This window comes from Lutjanus erythropterus, chromosome 9, assembly GCF_056507025.1.
Source record: "Lutjanus erythropterus isolate fLutEry1 chromosome 9, fLutEry1.hap2, whole genome shotgun sequence".
NCBI classification, from domain to species: Eukaryota; Metazoa; Chordata; class Actinopteri; order Lutjaniformes; family Lutjanidae; genus Lutjanus; species Lutjanus erythropterus.
Window position 1 is genome coordinate 19064609 of NC_139325.1, and position 22793 is coordinate 19087401.

Consider the following 22793-nt stretch of genomic DNA (forward strand, 5'->3'; position numbering starts at 1 on the left):
TGAGTGACAGATATCCATCTTTATTAAAAACAGTGTTTATACATTAAATACAATGTTAATTCCTGTTATAGACCTATGCCTGATGGCATGCAACGAGCACAATGTAAGGCCGGGCATAAAAAGCACACGTCAGAATTAGTGATAAATCTGTTTTGAAATGCGGGACTACAAAAAGGCACTTAATAGTGTTTTGAATTATTACATGTTATGATGTAACAATGGCAATTCTGCATAAACAATCTCCAACACATTTGACATGTTCGATAAATAAAATTAGTATATAAAAAAGGATTTCAATTTCTCACAACACTTTGAAAAACTCCATTCGCAATATTCATGTGCAGCCAGAGTGTGATTCATATGTGTGGGCAGTGAAATGTTTGAACAGAACATAACATAGACTAAGGAGAACATTTTCAGGATTGTACCAAAAACATTTTTTTTTCCACAAATACAAAATATTCTGGTCTTATTTTAACTCATTCCATTCATATTGAAATTGAGGTAACTACTATATAATGCATATAATTACTGTACCACCATGACAACCATCAACATACTATGAAAGTCAATACCATTTAACAGCAATATTTCAGCACTGAAATGCATTATTATTATTTTATACACCGCAACAATTAAAATTCCCTTTTTTCCTTAATCAATATCAATAACACGCTCTGGAACATTCTGGAAATAATGGCATTTGTGAGAGCACAGGTAGTGTGGCACCCACCTCCTGAACCGTACCGCTGCACATGGCGTGATGCTGACTGCTATGGATCAATACATGTCTCCCTGCTGCAAACAGACCAGACTGCTATTCAGGTACAGATTGTTGCCCCGTGGCTGTACAAGGCCAAACACAGTCAGACATGGAGACGCATAGCACCAGAGATAAATTACCATAGGTTGAATTTCCCCCAGGGGAGGAATAAAGTATCTATCTAAACGAGGAAGAGCTGAGATTACACCGGGGGTCTGTTTGGACTCTCTGGCACAAGGTGTAAGTACATGGATTTGCATACAGCCCAGCAGCGCAAGGGAAGCCCTGTTATGATCTGTAGGGTGTGTCATGTTAGTCTTATCTAACTCTCACACTCACCTCACTCTGGGGCTCCTAAGAAGGGATCTCCTCGTCGCTTGCAGCACCAAAACAGTCCAGCTAATCAGGGGGATTCCAGACCTGGCCAATCAGAGAGAAGCCTGACATCACAGGCTTTTAAAGGGGAATCTGTAACGGAAATGTCTGAGGTATTGATAAAGTGCCTTGTTGCTGAGTCTTTGTGTAACTAAAATATAGCAAAAAGATAACGGAGCTCATACGGTTATAGCACAGGAAGGTAGGGAGTTGCCTATTAAGGTGGTTCATTGGCAAAGAAAAGAACTTCTTGTGGTCAAAACCATCATCCCCCAGGGTAGCTAAAAAAATCCACTTACACATTCAAATATCTGCAGTGATTATCAGACTAAATAATCATACTGAGGGGAGTAAACAACAGAAACACAATAACAGCAGAGGCAATTAATTGAAAAAGTAATACAAAGAAATAAAATGTATTTCCTTCCCAGTAACCATCATATTTCCCTTATAGCATCCTTCACGCTGCCTAATACTTTAGGCAAGAAAACAAAACATCCAGCTTAGACGGAGCATGCTCAGCTGAAGTCCCTGTCAGGGAAGAGGAGAGGGGCGATGAGGGTCCAGAGGTAGAGCCCCAAGCCCAGCCAGCTGGAGCTCATCTTCACCCAAACAGCTGGCATGCTGCTCTGCATGGCCTGGTAGGTGGTGTCCGGTCTGAGGGAGGACACACAGGGAAAGGTACAGTTTAGTAAAACAACTCAACATAACACATGTACTGAAAGAAAATTACACTCAAATGTTTTTTTTTCCCACATATGGCTCATGAATGACTAGGAAAAGCACTTTGTGGATGGGCTTGTCTAAATAGGTTTGATTTTAGAAACTGACACTTGGACTGTTTTGAAAGAACTTTAAGGTGAAGTTGTGTGCCCTCTGGTGGCCATTACGCAGACCTACAATGCATGTGCAACAACTACTGAAATGCTCAAAACATGTAGCCATCTCACGAGTATCAACCAGAGGGGTGTATTACAAAGCAACTTTAATGGGTTAGTGAGGTATGTTGAATCTAAAGCCAGAGTTTTCAATGTCATGAAGGTGGTTCTCGATTAACCTGGCTAGATCACCATGGTAACTTACCTAAACTCTCTGGGGTTTATGGTCTAATTCTCACCTAGATCAGAATTACCCAGATAAGATTAAATCTCAAAATTGTGAATTTCAAAACCAGGATATGTGATCCTGATCCTACAGAACTGGGATAAGGATTTAGTAATCCAGTCCTACCCAGAATCCAGATCAAATGTTTTTGGGCATTTCAGAACTGCAGGTGCAGATAACAAAGTTTTGATGCTAAAAATCAGGATAATCCTGATTGCACTGGAAGGGTGGATTCAGCATGGATTCAAAGTAGATGTAGAGAGATGCAGGACACATGGCACATATTTAATGTTGAAAAGGTACTTTGAATGCCTGAACTAATTCTGTGTAAACCCCCAGAAAGAATTCTCACCTGTGTTGTACTTCATAATATTGCTGAACAATGCTAGGTTTCTCACTGTGATGGAAGGTGTGACCACAGCAACCACATTGACAAACGGGACAGTCAATGAAAACTCTAGTCTTTTGATAAATCAGTAGTAACAGTAATAATAGTACTTCACAATTATTCATAAATACAATGATAGTTAAACTATAGATAAAGATAATATCCAGCCCCAGCAAATTCTGCTATTCTGGCCTATGTATTGTGTACTAATCTTCTTCCCAACATTTTCACATATCTGCTTTAATAAAATGTTGCTCCGATCAACAGATGCAGTGCTGCCATCAAAAGACTGCAAATCTAGATTCTGTGATCCTGATCTTGTGGTATCTGGATCAGAAGGACATCCTATCTAAAAAAAATCTTTGAAAAAACAGGACAAAAACTACAAGGCAGAACTTGGTTAAAAGTTTTGAAATATTGAGCCCAGAGCTTCAGATTGATGAGGCTGCAAACAGCGCCACCCGTCAACAAGTTCTTTTCCTGATGATATCGATTCTCACCTGAGGGAAGGCATTATATATGCAAACTTGCTGAAGTGTATAATATTGTAATGTTACAGAACAAAACCGTGTAATACATTTACAACAGCAAAAACTGTATGCATTGTGTTGCCATGTGAACCTACATACTATACACTGAGTTAATGATGGAGGAAATCGTTTCTGTCCCCATTTGCTTCAGTTAATATTAACACTTCAAATTCTATACAGCAGATCATCCACTCTAAAACTAAAAAAATGTATTAGTCTATTGGTATTTATCATGGATAATATTTAATCAATAAAATTAATTTCACTTTGATTTGGCTAATAACTGAAGTGATTTTGATGTATCCAATGGGATACATGGGACAGTATCAAACCTAAAGACAATTCTTGAATGTAATGCTTAAATATATTGTATCAAGTTAAAGAGCTCTACATTGTCAGTTAGAAAAAACAGCAGGTACTGAGAGTTCACTGAGAAGATTGGTCATTTTTCTGCCTGCATTCCTCTCTTGCTATATTTGCAGCAACAGTGTTGCTTTTTCCATTTATATCTTTTTATATTTTTCATAGCCCTCCTTTTTGCACACAAGATTGGTCCATTTTGTATGGAATAAGAGTTAAATGACACATCAAATGTCCCCTTTTATGGGGATGCGCACACAGCCTGCTGATGAAAACCTGGGTTAAAAGTTGAAAAGTTGATAATGATCGACATGATAGTGTTTCTGACTGGGGTTTTAGGTTTTGCCCAGACAGCTAACACAAAGACAGTCTGGCTATTTTGAACCTGTGTCATAGTACACCCCTCTTAAGTGTAAATTCTTCAATGTTGTTGTCAGTCTGGGTAATAAAATTTCCCAGACTGACAACAATAACAATAAACTTAATATTTTCACAGGAAAAAAAATAGTAATCAAATCCACTTACTGGTACCAGTTGGTGAGAGTCATCATGATGTACAGGGAGGCCAGACAGAGGTGGAAGTGGAAAAAGGAGTAGTTGTATGTGACTCCCTCCTCCTCGTTGTCCACAGCCCTGCGTATGCCATCCTCTCCCACCACACCCTCTCCACCTGACCCTCCACCCTCCTCTGTCTGCATCAGCTTGTTTACCTGAGTGTTACTGGATGAACGGATACTAGGGAAGGGACAGTGAGAGTTTTACCAAAATGGAAGTAATACAAACATAAAATGTGATTTCTGAAGGTTTTGGCACTGCTGAACCTACCTGGCATACAGAGTGCAGAAGAGGAAAATAATCAGACCGACGATGCCCTGAGCGTCCCACCACTGCACTGTTCCTGGGGTGCTGTCACCAGGGGAGGGAGTAGTGCTGACATTTGCCACCAGACTCAACAGACTGGGGTTACACTGTCGGTCTAAGACATCAATCAGACGCACACACAACATTACAGTTTTCAGTACAGTGTAATAGGTTATGAGGAATACATCACTACACAGCAAGTCTGTTTACACAATCATTTTTTTTGGTAACTTTATTTAAAGGAATGTGCATAAGACTGTCATAAGCTTGTCACAATGCCTGTCATGAACAAGAAGGAGTCTATATGAATGTCTTACTGTTGTCATTGAGATTGAGATGTCTTTGTTGTGACAACTTGACATGATTGACACTGGCATTATTAACTTGAATGAATGTTTGCTTTGATCGCAAATAAAATGGTACCATTTGGACTTCATAAGGATGTCATTAAATATTATAAGACCACTTTCATGAAGGGTACAGTACCAAGGTGATTTAGCTTACAGACTGAGCTGAGGGACAGTTACTCAAGTAGGCACCTAATGTCATCTTTATGAAAAGTCCAAATGGTACCACTTAATTTGAAGTCCAGGAAATTATTCATGACACCGTAACAAAACCATTTTACCGTGTAATACAACTTAATGACATCTTTGTGACAAGTACAAAATGTACCACTTCATTTGAGGTTAATGACACACTTGACAGTCAGTGGCAAAACCAATCACATATGCCAGGTTGATGTAATATTAAAACACAAAGCTAAAGAAGTTTGATAATGTCAAGTTGCCACAAGAAAGACATTGGCAGCTTATGTTTATCTTGGTTAATGTCAAGTTGTCATAACAAAGACCTCTCACAAACAATGCCAACTTCGCATAAAAAAAAAAACCACACAAAAAAACCCACATAACTGACTGAATGACACTTAATGAAAACTGTCATAAACATTCATAAAGACTCATTCATATTCACAGCAGGTATCATGACATTTCTGACAGTTTAATGTGTTATGCATACCCCCTCAAATAAAGTGTTTTTAATGTAAATGAAAGTTAATCTGCGCTATTGTACAGTATGTTGCTGGTTTAATGCAAAGTAATTGTTTTAATTTATCACTTTGCAGTATAAAATAAGGAGCTACTGCCTCTGATATCTAGCAAACACAGAAAGGGGGCAGTATTCCAACATCAGTGAAATGCAAAAGAGATAATTCTATAATTCTATTCAACTCTTTGTTTCTATAGCAGATCATGGAAAACTTACCAGTACGATCAAAATGCTGTAGCAGATTACCAGCAAATACATATATTGAAAGAAAAAAGTGAGTATAATCACAACTGAGCATGCAGCCAAAAGCTACAGAGAAGAGCCACACTGTGGCTGACACAACAGGAGACTCACTTGGATTGTTGGTCATTGCAGACCAGGTGACGTACATGGTGTAGAGGGAGATGAGGGAAGCCTGGAGCAAACCAGAGTGTGGCTGGGCTTCCTATGACAAACAGCACAGACATACAATGAATTCCATATATTATATTTCACTGATTGGAATGGCAGTTCTGCTGTTTAAGCACTGAATGTTTAATTCAAAGGACGGAAGTAAAGCCAAGTCCACATAAAGACGAATCTGACAATGTTTTTCCCTTTTTAACAGGACTCCATCAACGTTAATGTTTTGCGGTTGTTTTCTCCAATGTCACTATCAACACTGTCTACACCAAAACAACAGTGCCACTGTATCATCAAGGCATGTTACAAAATAAACAAAATACAAATTAGCTACGTTTCTATCCAAATGTTTTGCATACTTTGACTGCTATTCAAAAAAATATTATACCATTGCAGACGAGGAGGGAACAACAAGATGACTATGTACCAGTAGAACCTCCTTTTAAGAACCGATACGGTGTCACAAAACATAAATGGATAAATATTGTCTTATACACCTGATAAGGAGACTCTGAGATGACAGAATCTTTGCTTCTTACGTGCTGCATAGTACTCAACCTTTAAGAAGACCTTTGCTTTCCTTGCTCATACCACAAAGCAAAACTGGCATTCTTTTGAAAGCCTTTTCAACAGTTTGTGGGGTGCATTTGTTTTTAGAAGATGTTGACTTAGTAAGGAAGGAAGACCAAACAGGAAAACAGGAAATTTGGACATGGCCTTGGTCCACACTGTACCTGTATCTTGGGTAGGATGGAGACAACGGAGACAATGACACAGAAGATGAGGTTGAGGCTGATGAAGACCTTGTGCTCTGTGCAGTCATTAGGCTGGGTGTAGTAAATGTAGAAAAGCACCACAGCAGTGATAGCCAGTGCATAGTGGAGGACGGTGAAAGACAGCAGGCCTGGAAATTACATACAATAATATTAATGTCTTAAAGCCACAAGCATAATAATGTGCTTTGTAAGTCAATGACTAAACAAATGACTCTATTCAAGTCAATGCTGTACCTGCAAACCAGCATTTGTTGTCACCATTTTCAGCATTGTCTACCCACACCTTGTTCCAGGAGTGGGCAAAGTCGATGAGAAGAATAAGTTGGATTAGAATGAAGATGAAGGATCCCACTACACCGAAGTAAAACCACACTGTGAAGTGGAAAGGAAACAGACAAAGCTGATACACTTTCTCAAAACTGCTGATCAGGAATTCATATTTCTTCTTTGACTGAGTCACTGATAGATAACAAAGTCAGTGTCTGCTCAAGAAAAGGATACAGTATATTACTGATTATTGTAATTCAACAGAGCGTGTTAGTACCAGTATGAAATGTTCCGTCAGGGATAAAGAAAGCTCCCACTGTAATCCCAATCAGGATCAGAAACTTAAAGAACCAGAACCTGTAAAATAAACAGTTACAAACCCACCATCAATGCAACAGGCAGAGACACACATGAACAAAACGCCTCCATCACTGAACACACTGATTCCATATAAGAGCACTCACCCATTCTGAACAGCTGCACGTGGGTCTTTGCTGCTACGGACACCAATCATGATGCCACAGAACAGGAAGAAGAAGCACGTCATGGCGAAACACATCCGGTACACAGACTTGTAGCCCACAATGATGTCACAGTTGACCTGGTTTTCCATGCCAGGTATAGTAGTTCCTCCTTGGCAAAATCCTGGGATCTACGAAACCGCAGCAGGCCAGAGAAAACAAAACTGTAACTAAACTTATCTAGAACGCAATTATAAGAGAGAATATGTAATAATATTTTAAGCTAAGTGACAGAGGATTCTCTCTGACCACTGAAACGTAATAGATTTAAGGTGAATCTCACTTTACGGAGCTGAGCCTCCATTCCAGGAAGGATCATGATGACAGACACCATGGTCCCCATCAGCAGAAAAAATGAGAAAACCAGCCGTGTGATGGTGGAGTTATTGGAGGAGGGACAGCAGCCACACAGAAGGCATGGTGCTGAGCCACACAGACAGGAGGCCTGTGAGTGACGGAGAGGATGAGACAGGAGTGGGAGGAAAAACAAGACAGAGTTAAAGGTTTGGGCAGGACTAGTTTTTTCAAATCAGACAACATTCAAATGAAAAGGACCACAACTAATGATTACTTTCATTATCAATTAATCTGCTTATTATTATTATAACCCTTATCTTACCAATGAATCAAATGTTTAGTCAGTGAAATTGTGAAAAATGCTCATCATGATCTTCCAGAGTCCAAAGTGACATCTTCAAATTGCTTTTTTTGTCAGTACCACTTTACAATAGGACTACCGTGTTAAAAATTTTTATGACTGGTTTTTAATTAAGTTATTAATTAAGTTGTAAACACTTTATAAATCATTAATAAATATTACAAACAAGTTCTAACAGTTTTCATACATCAATCTAGGTTCACTGTTTGGCAAATCAAATTACTGCGTGCTACTATTGATATGTAAATTTGCCAAATTAAAGTTTTAGACTTAAAATATGCTGAAAGTATAATATAATATAATATAATATAATATAATATGCAGCTCTGCAATGACAGCTGAGTCTTGACAGTACAGATAAATGTGGGCTCACTACTTGACAAGCAGCAGGTAACTGTTGTTCCCCCTTTTATCTAAAGTGTTGTAACAGCTTATTAATTATTTATACAGTGTTTACAACCTAATTAATAACCAAATTAGACATCATCTATAAATAATTAATCAGGGTAATTATAAGTGATATCCTTTTGCCAAGCCTACAGTCCAAAACCTTAAGACTGATCATTTCCTTTTGTAAATGACAGATTTTGGCGTGAAAAATTACTGAAATTATTGACCGGTTGTCAAAACAGCTGGCAACTAATTTTCTTTCTGTAGCCCGTCTTTATTCAAACATATACACCTAGTTAGTACAAAGTGAAACTAAACCATGTTCCACCAGGACTATGGTGCTACATAGAACAACACAAGAAGCCGCACTGTACTTTTGATCGATTAAATGTTTAACAACTTATCAGTGCACCTCCAAATGAATGTAGGTAATGGCTTTGGCAGAATGCCAGTCATAAATAGGTTTCCATTACACACTTGGCTGGTAAATTATTAATCATGATAGTGCATTCAAGTGGATAAGCATCTCCCACTTATCTGACTGAGATACTAAATTCAAAATAACACAGGCAAATCCCCGCTTATCCTAATTTGTCAAGTACTGTAAGGCATTGCTTCCCAACCTGGGAAATTACAGGGGGTCCCCAAGGCTTTGTCTGCTCTGAGGCTGCTAAAATTTGGTTTGAACATGTTAACTAAAATCACAATTTGAACAAATGTTTGCATTAACAAAGATTTAAAGAGATACCTTTTTTGTCCACAATCAAAAATAGTAGGCTACTTAGGCCACAGCCCTGTGATAGTGAATCATTACGAGTGTGTATAAACCTACTCTGTTGGATTCTTAAAAGAAAAACTGCTAAACCTATACTAGAAAAGAAACGTCCACCAAAGGTAAATGTTCTTAAAAAATGGAAACAACTATAATTGGAATGAATCACTTATTTTTTTGCTGTATGTGTTCATGTATGTGAGTTTAGGGGGGCTCAGCTTTTCACAGATACAAGTAGGATGGGCTCCAAGGAAAAAAGGTTGGGAACAACTGATCTAGGGCCTACCTGCCCCCCCCTGGTTTTAACACTATGTTCACAGGTAGTCCACAAAAAGATGCAAACAGACTGCTTAATTTCATATTGTTAAAGGTACTTACAACTTAGCTGGCCTATGTAAACGGTCTACGTTAAGGCTACGGTGGTATCGGCCAAACCAAGAGCAGTTGTCCCAGAAGATAATCAGCCATAGCATGTAAATGTGTATTGCTGAGCCAATAACTCGGTTTCATTACTTATCTAGCCCAGCAGGGTTAAAAGAGACTAACGTTAATGCAGATGGCCTGTTGTGACACTTCCTCAGTCACAATTTGCCCTACCTTGCTAAGCTAACTTCCTTTAAATTTCCAACATTAGCGGTATACCTAGTAACGTTACAGTTAGACTAGCTAACATGTACTGACGTGAATTTACTAACGTTACTTAGCTACTGTAAAAGCATTTTAGGTTGACTAACACGTAGATAGGGCTTAACATAACAGATCGTTAGCTTACCTTAGTTGAGTTCAACTAGCTATAGGACGACGACAGTGAACTATCTAAGCTAGTTAAAGCCTTCCGTCAGTATCAAAGATAATATTCGTATTGAAGTCAGATACTTACACAGCTGGCTAAAGAGCACAAGGCCAGACAAGCCCCCATGTTGACACGAAAATGCTGAAATTAATGGTAGAGTACCGTGGCCTTTCGTTTTCCTGTACAATACTATCAGAAGACACAAACACTGACAGTCGGAAGTTGCTCGGCTGCTTTTCAAAATAAAGGTCTTCGCGTAAAGCTTGACTGACAAGCTTTCAAAATAAAACACCTAAAATGTAATAATCTGAGATGTTAGTCCAGCAGAATGAAAAGGAAAATAGTTTTAATTTTAGTTTAAATTATGTTGCATTTTTAGGAATGACTGAGCATCTTTGTGTGGTTAATGGGTTAAACTTTCCACCAATCCAAAGTAGTCTAGTTGTGTCTGCAGAGCACAGTGGATAAGGAGACAGTAAGTGTGGGGACTTTGAAAGCTACCATCTGTCCTCTCACTCAGCATCCGAGTCTGTCATTTAAAACTACACGAATGGAAGGAGAGAGGCTGTCAGGTGCGGACAGAAGCCTCTTCAAAGCCCCTGCTGTTGGTTGAGCACCTGCACAGCAGGGAGCCCACAGTGAATGAGTTATTAATAGCTCCTTTAATATCTAACCTGGAACAAGGAATATTTCAGTGCTAAATACTCAGTTAATTCTGTGGAAAGTATTATTGAGAACTAGCTGGCTATATTAAATAAATCAGCTTGGGCATTTCTCAATTAACTGACCACTGAAAGGAAAAAATAATGTATGAATTTGATTTAGTTTACAGTTGAAAATATACCCATAAAACATTTAGCCGGAGAACACAAAGGTAACACTGCAACAAACTGTGAACATGAAAGGATCTGGTTGGTCACTTTTAATACAAACCATGTCCAAAGTACAGCAGGAATCATACATGCACAGATCCCAGCTCTAACAATGAGGATAACTGCACTGTGGTTTTTGTCTATGAAATCAACATGACACTTGTCTATTAGACACAGCTGAACAATTTTTTTCTTCTTCTGTACCCAAAGTACAACATTAAATCAGCAGTAATGCGTAAACATGTGATTCATAATTCAGTGACATTAGAGTAACTTAAAGGCTTTCTTTATTCTATATTTCTATGATCCACATAGTTCAGGATTAATATGAACGGATTATAAGTTAAAAAAAAAAACTTATGATATCATAAATACTGTCCACTGTTACACTCTGCTAAAATATATACACATAATTATGACATGTGTATGACACTAATATTTATGTGCATTTTAAATTTCTATCAGGTTGGTTCCTCTACCCAACACCAGGTAGCAGCATTTAACCACCATTTTACATGACTGCAGTTCGATTTGCAAAGCTCCCCATAAACTATTTCACATTTCAATATGAACTGCCAATAATAATTTTCAAGTTAAATTAAAAGGCAGTCCCTGGCATTTACCCCTATAACCTATTCACTACATGTTCCTGCACAGGAGAACTTCTTTATTACATGCAGTATTAAACATACTGAGATGGAGAGGAGGCATTCAGAGAACAGATTTTGGAACAAGGTCCCTTTGTGATTTAGTCTGTCCCAACATGCTGCTTTATATCACACCAGGAGCAGCAGTCAAATCTCTGTCAGAATGTTAGAGAGCTGTTTATGACTTATGTTCACTATAGAGGATATGCTGACTTGACTGAAGCATCTGGTGGCAGAATACAGGGCAGTTAAATAAGTCTGTCACCCCATCTGTGTCATTCTTAACCATCTATTTGTTTTGAATCAATAAAGACTGGTGCTGCTTCCAGGAGTGATGTTAATATATGAAGAATGTCAATGGATAAAGCCGTTGTCGAAATTTACAGTAAGATTAATGCCTGTTCTGGGGAGAGTGTGCCTTGCAAGTGGCTGATATACCTACACTAAAGTCAGAGATAACCAATAAACCATGAAGGCAAAGAAACATTAGCATCAGCTGATGATGGCTGTGGTTCTTGATCTGAGCACCTGCAACAATCTAAAGTTATATGAAAATATTAAAAATAGTATGCTTCTGTAGGATGCATCACTTTTGAACAACACATGCACGACACAGATACAGGTTATCTTTATACCGATCTAAAAGACAGGGATATGTTATGTTTTTGGAGGCCCTGGATGACAGTGTAAATATGCAACATTTATTCAAACTTGAATGTATTTTATTACTGCATCTGCTCTCCTCTCTCCCTGGTGGTAAGGAAAGACAATGTACTACAATGGCCTGATATTGGGGTTTAAGTTTTATCATTAGCCTTGTTGTGTGCTTCTGATTACAGTTAAGGGACCCCAAGAATCCTTGAGAATAACAAGAAAATTGTTTTGTTTTGGTTTTTTTTCAGCTGCTTAAAGCTTTAAGCTGCAACCAGCTTTCTAAAAAAACAATTTGGGATCAGAGGGAAACACCAAAACATTACATCCTGATCTCCTGGTTAAGTTGTTTCCAGTTTTCAGTTTATTTTTTCCTGTTTTATTTTGGTATACTCACTTTTGTCTCTCATTTCAGATACTCCACTTCTGGCCTGTGTGATTACCAATCCAGGTTTTTGTTTAAAAGATACTCCTGAGTAAAGGCAACTAATACACTGATTTAAGAATATCTTTACGCCAATGTTGAGATGAATCAACTTTTATGCAAATGTTTTCTCATATTTCACATATTAGCAGCCTTCAGGTACTTACTTTCCCCTCAAGAATCAGTTTCCTTCCTTGTTTTCTTTTTCAGTTTGTGTACATGCATATGGCAGAATATTTTTTACACTTAGCCTCTCACTGCTGTTTGAGTTTCCTATAATCACCTCTTTGTTCTGGCACTGACGAGCTCACTTGGTTGGCAGCTGATGTCTGCCTCTCTGGTTTATTGTTCGTAGGACGCAGCTGGCAGGATTACAACTTCACTCTCAACCATTACTACTCTTTCATCAGTCACTTCAAGGACACTTGTGTATTTTCCCCATAAGAAAGAGCTGCAACAAAAGAACAATGTAACAGTGTTTTAGCTTTGCAGAGACTTTTCAGAAGGTGAAATACAAATACAACCGCAATTCCAAAAAAGTCGGGACATCGTGTAAAATGTTAATTAAGACATTCATGCAATGATTTTGCAAAAAAATTCAGACAGGTCTTGACTGCAGATAGGACATTCTCTTAACTGCACTCTTTCACTAAGAGCCACACTGTTGTCTCACTGAAATAAGCAAGGACGTCTTTGGATGGCAGCATATATTCCTCCAAAACCTGTATGTTCTTTTCAGCATTAATGGGGCCTTCACAGATGTGACAGTTACCCATGATCCCAATGGCCACTAACAGACCCCGATACCAGCATGGCACTGGTAGCAATCTTTTTTATTTTGTGTTGATAAACATTGTTCATAAACTGTTGGACTACTTACCCATGCAGTTTTCACAGAGTGGTGAACTTTCATACCCATCACCGTCACCTGTTATTAATTGACCTGTTTACATATTGAATGTTCCAAACAGATGTTTTTAGAGTACTTCACAACTGTCCCAGTCTTTTAGTGTCCCTGTCCAAACTTTCACGAGGCATCAGATTCAGAATGAGTGTATATATTTACAAAAAAATGATTGGTTTGAACATCAAATATCAGAAATATCTGAAATTAATTGAAAATGATTTGCAAATCATTGCATTCTGTTTTACATAATGTCTGTATTTTTTTTTAATTTAGGTTGTACATGCAACAATAAATCTAGAAGAATCTAACCTGGAATAACTGACTTAAATCAAGCGATGAATCTATTGTAGTGTAGCTTACATTCATCCCACATATGGCGTAATATTAAGAGATGATAGTTTGTTTAGTTTGTTGGCACATTCAGAGGTTGTCTGAAAACAGCTGGTTGCAGAGAGGCATATTTCATAAATGATAGCATCGCCAGTTTAATGACTCATGAACTTTAATATACTTTTGGGCAATGATGAAAGTCTCCAGTTATTTTCAGCCACCAATTGCAGGGGCTGGAAAAATAGGTGTCAGTGTTGGGGTAAACATTTAAATGGACCATAACCTGTTATTCCATAATGAACTACAATATCTGATTTCACGGTAATGCATCCCTGAGACACAGCAACTGACCAGTTTTTTTTTTGTTTTCGTGTGTGAGGAATGAGAGAGATAAAAAAAAAAAGGAACACAGCAACACACAATGCTTTACAGAAACATCATGCATCATCAGGACCTCTTTAATATCTCAAAAATATAATTAACATGGTTTTATCACCTTGATATTTCATAACAATGAAATAGACCTCCCTCCTTTCTACTGACACTACACATAAATAATGTCACTATGTAAAACATGTATAACATACTGTGCATTTCTTTGTCTATTAATGACTTTTGGCAAACAAAAGCATGTAATGCAAGGAGTTAATCTCATAATTGGCTGCATGGATTTGTATGAAAATTGTTTTACATGATCTCAGGTCATGACTCAGTTGATACATGAATTTTGGTTATCATTGATTAAGGTGGGTGGGACTTATTACAACAAATCTAAATTTGTAGACATTTCACAATTCAAACTTCTAAAAAAAACCAGCCATACATCCCACAGAGCTGAAAAATCAATTAATTTCACTATCAATGTTCAGAATTTTATCACCAAAATTTAGACTTTTATAAGCATTTTATGTATAAACAGACAAAAATGACCTGGTTTTGCACATCTGATGTCATTGCTTCAACTTGTTAGTAGCTGCAAAATCCAAAGGTCAGTGGTTTGAATCCCCATGTGAACTTCTCTGTGACTGTCTTATCAATGCGTGTTTCTTACATGCATCCAAATATATACAGTCTGCTTGGACACATTCATTGCAGATTGCAATATTTCAATAATCTGTCTGCTACTTCAGCACCATGGACAGTGCCATGGATTTATCAATACACAACACAGTTAGGCTACCGGTATTTCAGAGCCACAGTCGCGGCCATGGATTCTAAACAAACTTCAGTCAGATACAGGATTGATGAGTCTGGCAGACTAGAATAACATATTGAACTAAACAATCCCTCAGCCCTGCACTCTTCCTGCTGCTAGGGGCTGGAGATGGGAGATAGGAGGTTAACAAGGGGGATGCATTTTTTGTCTGCTAATAAGGTGGATGGCATCCCCCTAAAATAGCACACTGCTGGTAATCTTCTGCAGATACATCCAGATTTCCATCAGTCTTTGCATCCAGGAAAACCAGGTGTGGTAGCTTCAGTGGCTAATGTTAGTTTTTGGAGGGATAAAATTCATGACATCACTTACTTGACCATTGGGTGTATTTCTAATTGTATGTCACAGTCCGATACTCCAGTAGTTTTATAACAAACTGCAGTTTTCTTGACTTGTAAAATTCTATTTTAAATGGACAAACCTCATATGTGTAATCCATAGGGCAATTCAAACTGGATCAAAAAATGATGTGTCTCTCGTCATTGACAGTCGTCCATAGTTCTTCAAAAGTTAAGTCTCATGGTGGTCGACTGGAAGGTGAGGGACTTTGCTTCTCTATTTCCGTTTCACAACTTAAATGTCACTAAAATTGTTCAAATATAACTTATACTGACAAAAACATATGTTTTGTATCGTTAGATGCACAAAATTTGCAACTGTAGGAGTTAAAGTATTCTTTTTAGTTTGTTTTGAATGTAAGTTAAATAGTGTTGACAATATCATAAACTTGTGCAAAATGGGGTGTAAATACAGTCTTGGTGGTTCATGAGATTTGAAAGAGGCTTGTGAGATCATTGCATTTTGTGTCAAAAGAATGAAAAGGAATGCAGTTTAGCCAACAATGAAGACGGACTGTGCAGATTTTTGACAAAGTGAACTCATAGAAATTTGACTCACCAACTGTAAAAATACAAACAAACAAACCTTCTATTATCATTAAGTCTACTTATGTAACTCTCTTAATCCTCCTATTATCCTCAAATATCACTAACACGTTTTACCCTTGGGGTCAATCTGACCCCAGGGATATTTGCCTCCAGAAAATGATACAGAAAATTGTTGACCAAGTTTTTGTGTCAGGCACTTTGTTTATTTGTTGAATACATAAATAACCCCTTGATAATGAAACCTTGACCTGTCCTCTAGCGCCACCATCAGGCCAAACTTTTAATTTTAGAATTAATTTATCTTGAAAAGTTTTCATCCAAATCTTCTCAAATATACTGACAACATTAATGACCACAGGAGTATGAACCCTATTGGTTTTGGTGATGATATGACCTTTCCTGCAGCGCCACCATCAGGTCAAACTTTCAGTTTTAGAGATAGTGTATCTTGAAAATCTTTCATCCAAATCTTTTCTACTTTGGGGTGTACATTCATGACTCTCACAGAATGAACCATATTGATTGATGTTGGTGACGCCCCCTTTCCTCTCATAAACATATTTATTTACTTATTTTTATCTCCTTTTTTGGTAGCATATTTGTGTTTAGTCACTATAAAGTCTCACTCACCCCTCCTCTTTTGTTATCCAGGCTTGGGACTGGCAGTGGCAGAGTTAAAGAGTTTTTTTTGTTTCTGATTTAAATTTTTTGTTTACTTTTTTTTTGTTTTGTTTTTTCGTTTGTTTTTGGTTTTTTTGGTGTGTGTGAGGGGGTTTATATGTTTGAAAATTCATCCATTTGTGAAACAGAAAATCATAATGAGAACATCAGTCAGATAGTCAGAACATGGAACAGTTCTTTATGCCCACAGTCTGCGCTACTTCACACAGGATGTGCAGAGTGTGTGCATTGAAAAAATATCATCATGATAATTTTATGCTTAATCAATTGTACCCATCAAATTAGGAAAAGTCATGAAATATGAAGCAAAAAAAAAGTAAACCATTATTTTTTGAATGATGAACATTGAATGGGGTCAAATTGACTCCAAGGATAATAGGAGGGTTAATACATTAAGGTCTGTACTGACATATAACAATCTCATTTTGCTGCACCATTTGCAATACAACTTACCAACTCTCTTCCCCCACTATAACTGCACAGCTATGATCACAAATATGCGGATGATTTAATTGACAGTTACATAACGTCAGCAGGTAAACTGTCAGACTTGTTTTGCTCTCACACCCATGAGTTTGCACTCGCTTTGTCTGGCTGTTATTTTAGCTGCTGGCTGGCGCTTACCGTTTCAACACCGTCTGTGATTGGTGGATTCGGACCAATGAGCGCAAACGGCTCTGGTGACGTTTTAACTCCAGTAGATGATGGCGCGAAGGTGCAGGGGGAAAAAAAAAGAAAAAGGTGCAGATGTTGTTGCTCAGTTGGCGGTCTGAAAGCACAGAAGAACAGGACTCTTCAAGCTGAAGCACTTGACGGTGAGAACAAAGGTCTTATGCAAATGTCTAAACAGGCTTTTAGACCAGTCAAACATACTGATAATATAGTTAAAAGTCGATATGGACACTTTTTTCTATAGGATTAAGAAGTTCAGCTCAGCATCACTTAAGTCAATAAGTTAACGGACTTTTATTGTTATGGCTGCTGTTCAGTTTACATAACGTCACGTCAAAAGTCGAAAAGCGTTTTCATATTTATTCAAAAGCTGTATCATAAACATAAATTATTCTAACATCTTGTCATAGACTGTAAATGGATGAATTAATTTACAATTCGTTTTACTGTATGTTTTGTTTTGGGTCTGTATTATGTAATTACGTGCATGAGATGGCACTGTACTAATATGAGCTAGTTAGTTATCTAACTTTGATTGTCGAGTCTGGAACTTAATTATCCTTCCTCTTCATTTGCATCTTTTTAAAAATTGCCTTTCAAAATGACCTTTTGTGCGTTGTAGTTCAAGTGTGTGCACGTCTGAGGTGGTCGTATGCAGCATTTTTATTGCCCCTCCCCCGCCATTTTGGCAACAATACATGTATAAATGTGTGTGCAGTTTGCAGCTTTGATTACTCACGAACATCAGCTTTTACCACACTGATGATTAACTCACATGGTTTTACTGTTTTATACACTTTTGTGGTTTTAGTATGTTATAATCTTTTATTCATTCATTCATTTACTTATAAATTGATCTCATGTTTTATTCTACTTTACTTCAACACATGATATTGCCTTGTTTTCTATCATTGGCATTTTTTTTATTGCACCTCATAACAATAACAAATAAACTGTTATTGTTGTGCCATTCAGTTTAACTTGCACAACACTTTGGTCAGCATGATTTGATTTGATGATTCCCACTGTGTGACTTTCTAACATTGTACTTGTGGCTGAGGCATCAGTGAGGCAGAGAACTCGTCTTGCCTGACCTGCCATGACATGTTGTAACTGGTAACAGGTTATGTAACATTATAACAGTAAAATATGCAATGCAACTACACAATATCTACTGATGTGTTAGTATTTATGTTGCATCCACACGTGTGACCAGTTACCACGTTGAAGAACATACATATTTAATTTATGGAGGAATGAGGTTATTGTTAAAATAATGTGCGTTCTTCATCTAGAGGTCAAAAACAGGAGGGGAAATTAGAAAACCTAACTGTTTTTTTAAAGCTATGCTCGCATTCTTGACCTCTGATCTGTCAAAACACGAGCTGTCACTGAGAAGACACAGACATGCTGAATAAACAGCACTGCATTGTTTCATATGTTGACAGCTGTCCAAGATTAAATTACAGCTTGAATTTGAATTTATTTAGCACACCAGAAGTAAGAAAAACATGTACTGTATATCAAAATAAACATTGCTCACTGGGGCTTGTAGTAAAACCTTCTTTCTGGGATTTACAGTTTATCTTAATACTATGGACATTTCAGCAAATAAAAAAATAGTAATAATAGGCCTAAATGAAACAGACATACCCACAATTGGACGTGTAATGCTTGATAATAATCTTTTTTTTTTTCATGTTTTCTTCTAGAATCAAAAAGTCAACCATTCTGCAGAAATGGAGTGTGAAGGTAGGTGCAAACTATGCAAATAGTTATGTGGATGAGTAATCTCAGTATGCTATAGCATTAAAAAAATAAAACAAACTGAAAGAAATTGTATTGTACTGAAATAGGGGAGCTTGTCACTAGAAAAGTAGAGCAAAGAAAAGTTGCTCTTAAATCGTATGACTCAAAGACGTTGTGTAGTCCTTTGATGTGGTCGATACAGCAAGTTGCAAGCGTGATCTGTAAAGCAGCACTCCTACAGTATGTAAAAACAGTCCCATCTTGTTTTTATTTCCTCTTCATTGCTTCATTTGAACGCTGCTACAGAGCAGGGATCATTGTTCTCCTCTGACCTCTCTGACGAAGCAGTGACCCATGAAAAGGAGGCTGGCTCGACCTCCTTTAATTACCCACAGTCAGACAGCAAATCCCTCTGGAAGCATTGTTATTAGCCATTTTGATAATCAGTTCATTCATTCATATGAATGATATTTGTATTCAAATAAAATATTGCAGTGTTGTGATCTTTTTCACTGCCAGCACTAACAAATGTCCTGTTTTACAGACATTCAAGTGAAGGAGCTGAGCAAGCGTGCTTCAGGTCAAGCATTTGAGGTCATCCTGAGCCCCTCAACCCCAGATGCCAAGGGCGAATTTCCATTGTCCCCTCTGAAGAAAAAAGAAACATCGCTGGATGAAATCATGAGGAAACTAGATGCTGCAGAAGAGAGACGCAGGGTATTGTCAGAAATAACAAAACTGATAGCAGATGTGAGCAATATTAGAGTTAGAATTCACGGTCTGCTTCTCTTTTGTCATTTTTCCAGAGCCATGGGGCTGAAGTGCTGAAACACTTGGCTGAGAAACGGGAGCACGAGAAGGAGGTCATCCAGAAGGCCATGGAGGAAAGCTGCAACTTTAGCAAGATGACACAGGAGAAACTCAATCAGAAGATGGAGGCAAACAAGGAGAACCGCACTGCACGGATGGCAGCTCTCAATGAGAAATTCAAAGAAAAGGTGAAGCTCCTAATGGCATGTCGACTTATCTTCACATTTAAAGGGATAGTTTGGATTATTTGAAGTGAGGCACTTGCCGGTTATCCCACTTTGGAGAAGCAGAGAGTAACAGCTTGTAAGTTAAGCAATGAACTGCTGTGGACAGGATCAGCAACAAGATGTATTTTAGCCACCTAAAGAAAGACCCATCTAAAAAAATCGTGTACATTATATTTAGAATATTTTCACTGCTTTACTTTGATATTTGGTTTATATAACGGTGGTTTCCCGTCAGACAAGGCTGTCTGATGACACTTTCTATAAAGCTCCATAAGTGAAATTAGTCATTTTACTTCACAGAACACATGAGTTGCTGGTCTACCACTGCTTCAATCAGTAATTAGTTTGCATTATTGTGGGACTTTTGTGTTAAAAAAAAAAGGTTAGTTTGGATTCACCAAAGTAACACTGTAACATAAACTAACAGACTGAGGCAGGTGTGGACCAGCAACTCAAAATAAAATCACTGTTTTTGCAAAAGGAGTGTGGTTGAGCGAGACAGGGCGATATTTGACTTATATAATGTCAATTTCCTGTCAGAAAAGACTGTTTGATGCCAAGTTAAAGCAGTGAAAATATTACATAGTGAACTAATACTGATTTTTAAGATGTCTTTTTTAAGTGGCTAAAACACATTTTGCAGCTACCCCTGTGCACATCGCTCAGCTGAAGAACTGATGTTCCTCTCAGGTTCTCCAGACTGCCATCTATTCTCTGTAATACGCTAACTATCAATGAGTACCTCATGCAACCCCCCTACAATGTTGTGATTTGTCTGTGTTTTTTTTTTAAACAGGACAAGAAGATTGAAGAGGTGAGGAAGAACAAAGAGGCGATGAAAGAAAGGGAAGACTGATTTGTTTTTGATCTGTAAGCCAGTCTTTACATCTCCAAAGATAAGCTGTACTGTTTTAACTGACGCTTGTTATTGTTTGTCGTGTTAGTTCTGATTATACTGTTGAGTGATGTTGAATGAAAAGTTTTTTATACAATGTTACATGGGGTGTGGATATAATCTGTTTTAATCTGACATTGGCAGCTGATTACACTGTAGCTTTTATGGTTTTACTATATTTTCCATTAAGAGGCATTTTTGTTATAAACTAGTCCTTATACTTAATTCTTGCTGCATCATAAAATATTGTTTGATACCGTTTCTAAGTTTGAATATACTGTACGATACAGAGGTTTGACCATTAAAGTCTATATCCACAATTTAATCTTTTTCTGTTTTTATATGTGTGTTGGGCTTATATATGTGTCATGAATGTTGTTATAGTTTAATTTCTGTAGCATGTGATGAAGAAGGTGTCATAATTGGAATTTAAGGTTGGATACATACAGAGTAGTCATGTGGCATAAACAGTGATGTGGTATGCCCAGTAATACTTTGACACTGCTGACACCTAGTGGCATGTAGTTCATTTTATTGATAGTTTTGTAATTGCCCCCAAGGGGCCTGAGATAAATCTAAGGAAACATCTGCAACAGAAATTAATAATTTACTTTTCTTTCTTGTGAAATATCATATCCTTCTATCTCTTCAGGCATATACAAATCTTTCAAATAGGACATTTGAGAAGGAGGAGTCAAATTCTGGGAACCAGCGGTTCAATGAATGAATCAAATAGGAAGTAAATCAAAAATATATATTTTATTTCCTCTGGGATGTAGTGCAGTTTATCCATCAATACTGTTTTGGTGCAAGTTGCTGAGCTAAGAAGATATCATCAGAAGAGATTTTTGCCATGTCTCTTTTCCAGTGGAACTAAATGGCACTTGGCTTGTTGTGCTGAAAGTGGCCAAAAAATACATTTGAAAGACTCAACAGCAATGTTTCTTTGAAGAAATGATGACCCCATTGCTCAAAATAATTTACAGACCTTGTTGTGAGCAGTTTCATGTAGGAACTGTGTTCTTTATGCAGTTGAATCTACCAGTACTACTTTCTTTTTACTGGAAAGAAACTAGTTCCTGCATGAAACAATACGATCTGTGAATTATCTTGAGTAAATGGGTCATGATTTCTTTAAAGAGACACTGGTTTTAAAAAGAGAAAAATCAAAAGTAAAAGTACTCATTTTGCAGTAAAATGTTTTTGAATTAATATTACAGCTGCACAATATTGCATTTTACTGCTGTTGATTTTTAAAGTTTTGTGTAAATAGTCAGTCTTGTCAGCACTAGTGGGTTTGTTTAGACTGGCTGGGATCCTGCAAGGCTTGCAGTCAGTGTCTCGTGTCACACATGTTGGAAATGTCAGTCGGTGCCAAGTGTCACTTGTTCATTGTTCAGAGCAGTTGTGTGTATGTGCTCAATCTGTTTAGTGGTTCAGTTGTAGAGCATGTAGGATTGTGGGAGAGCATGTGCATCTTCCTGCTGATGTTTGTTGATTATTTTGTGTGACTTGGATTTATCATTATTATCATTATTATTAAGTAGTAGTAGTAGTAGAAGTAGAAGTAGTAGTAGCAGTAGTAGTAGTGTGCGCTCTTCTATGTTTTCAAGATTTTTCAGTAATTTTGAATTACAGACATACTTCAGCATACAGTCATGACTGTGCACAAAAACATTTAGCTGATCTGTCCAGTAGTATTTGAGATTAGCTGCAGACACGCTGTGGGCCCAGTGATTATGCACACAGTCATTCATGCACACACAGAAGTGAAGCGAGCAACAGATTCCAATAGAGGCTTATGAGGAAGCAAAA

General features: G+C 37.6%; 2 protein-coding genes across 3 annotated transcripts; one reads left to right on the forward strand and one right to left on the reverse strand.

Annotated features, from left to right (window-relative positions):
• Positions 1-10233, reverse strand: serinc2l (serine incorporator 2, like). Its single transcript, XM_084726374.1, has 10 exons — positions 10098-10233; positions 7681-7842; positions 7341-7528; positions 7154-7233; positions 6844-6981; positions 6568-6737; positions 5786-5876; positions 4346-4496; positions 4046-4255; positions 1-1795 (listed from the first exon to the last, which is right to left on the reverse strand). Exons 1-10 carry the CDS (start codon positions 10134-10136, stop codon positions 1657-1659), a joined length of 1368 nt encoding a protein of 455 aa, XP_084582500.1. The 5' UTR covers positions 10137-10233; the 3' UTR covers positions 1-1656.
• A 7090-nt stretch (positions 10234-17323) lies between these two features.
• stmn1b (stathmin 1b) lies at positions 17324-21303 on the forward strand. 2 transcript variants are annotated; one of them, XM_084726376.1, is made up of 5 exons: positions 17324-17440; positions 19010-19049; positions 19591-19763; positions 19853-20044; positions 20880-21303. In XM_084726376.1, exons 2-5 carry the CDS (start codon positions 19037-19039, stop codon positions 20937-20939), a joined length of 438 nt encoding a protein of 145 aa, XP_084582502.1. In that variant the 5' UTR covers positions 17324-17440; positions 19010-19036; the 3' UTR covers positions 20940-21303. The 2 variants fall into 2 exon arrangements, with proteins under 2 accessions (XP_084582502.1, XP_084582501.1); XM_084726375.1 differs by lacking the exons at positions 17324-17440; positions 19010-19049 and having other exon boundaries at positions 19560-19763.
• Positions 21304-22793: the final 1490 nt, after the last annotated feature.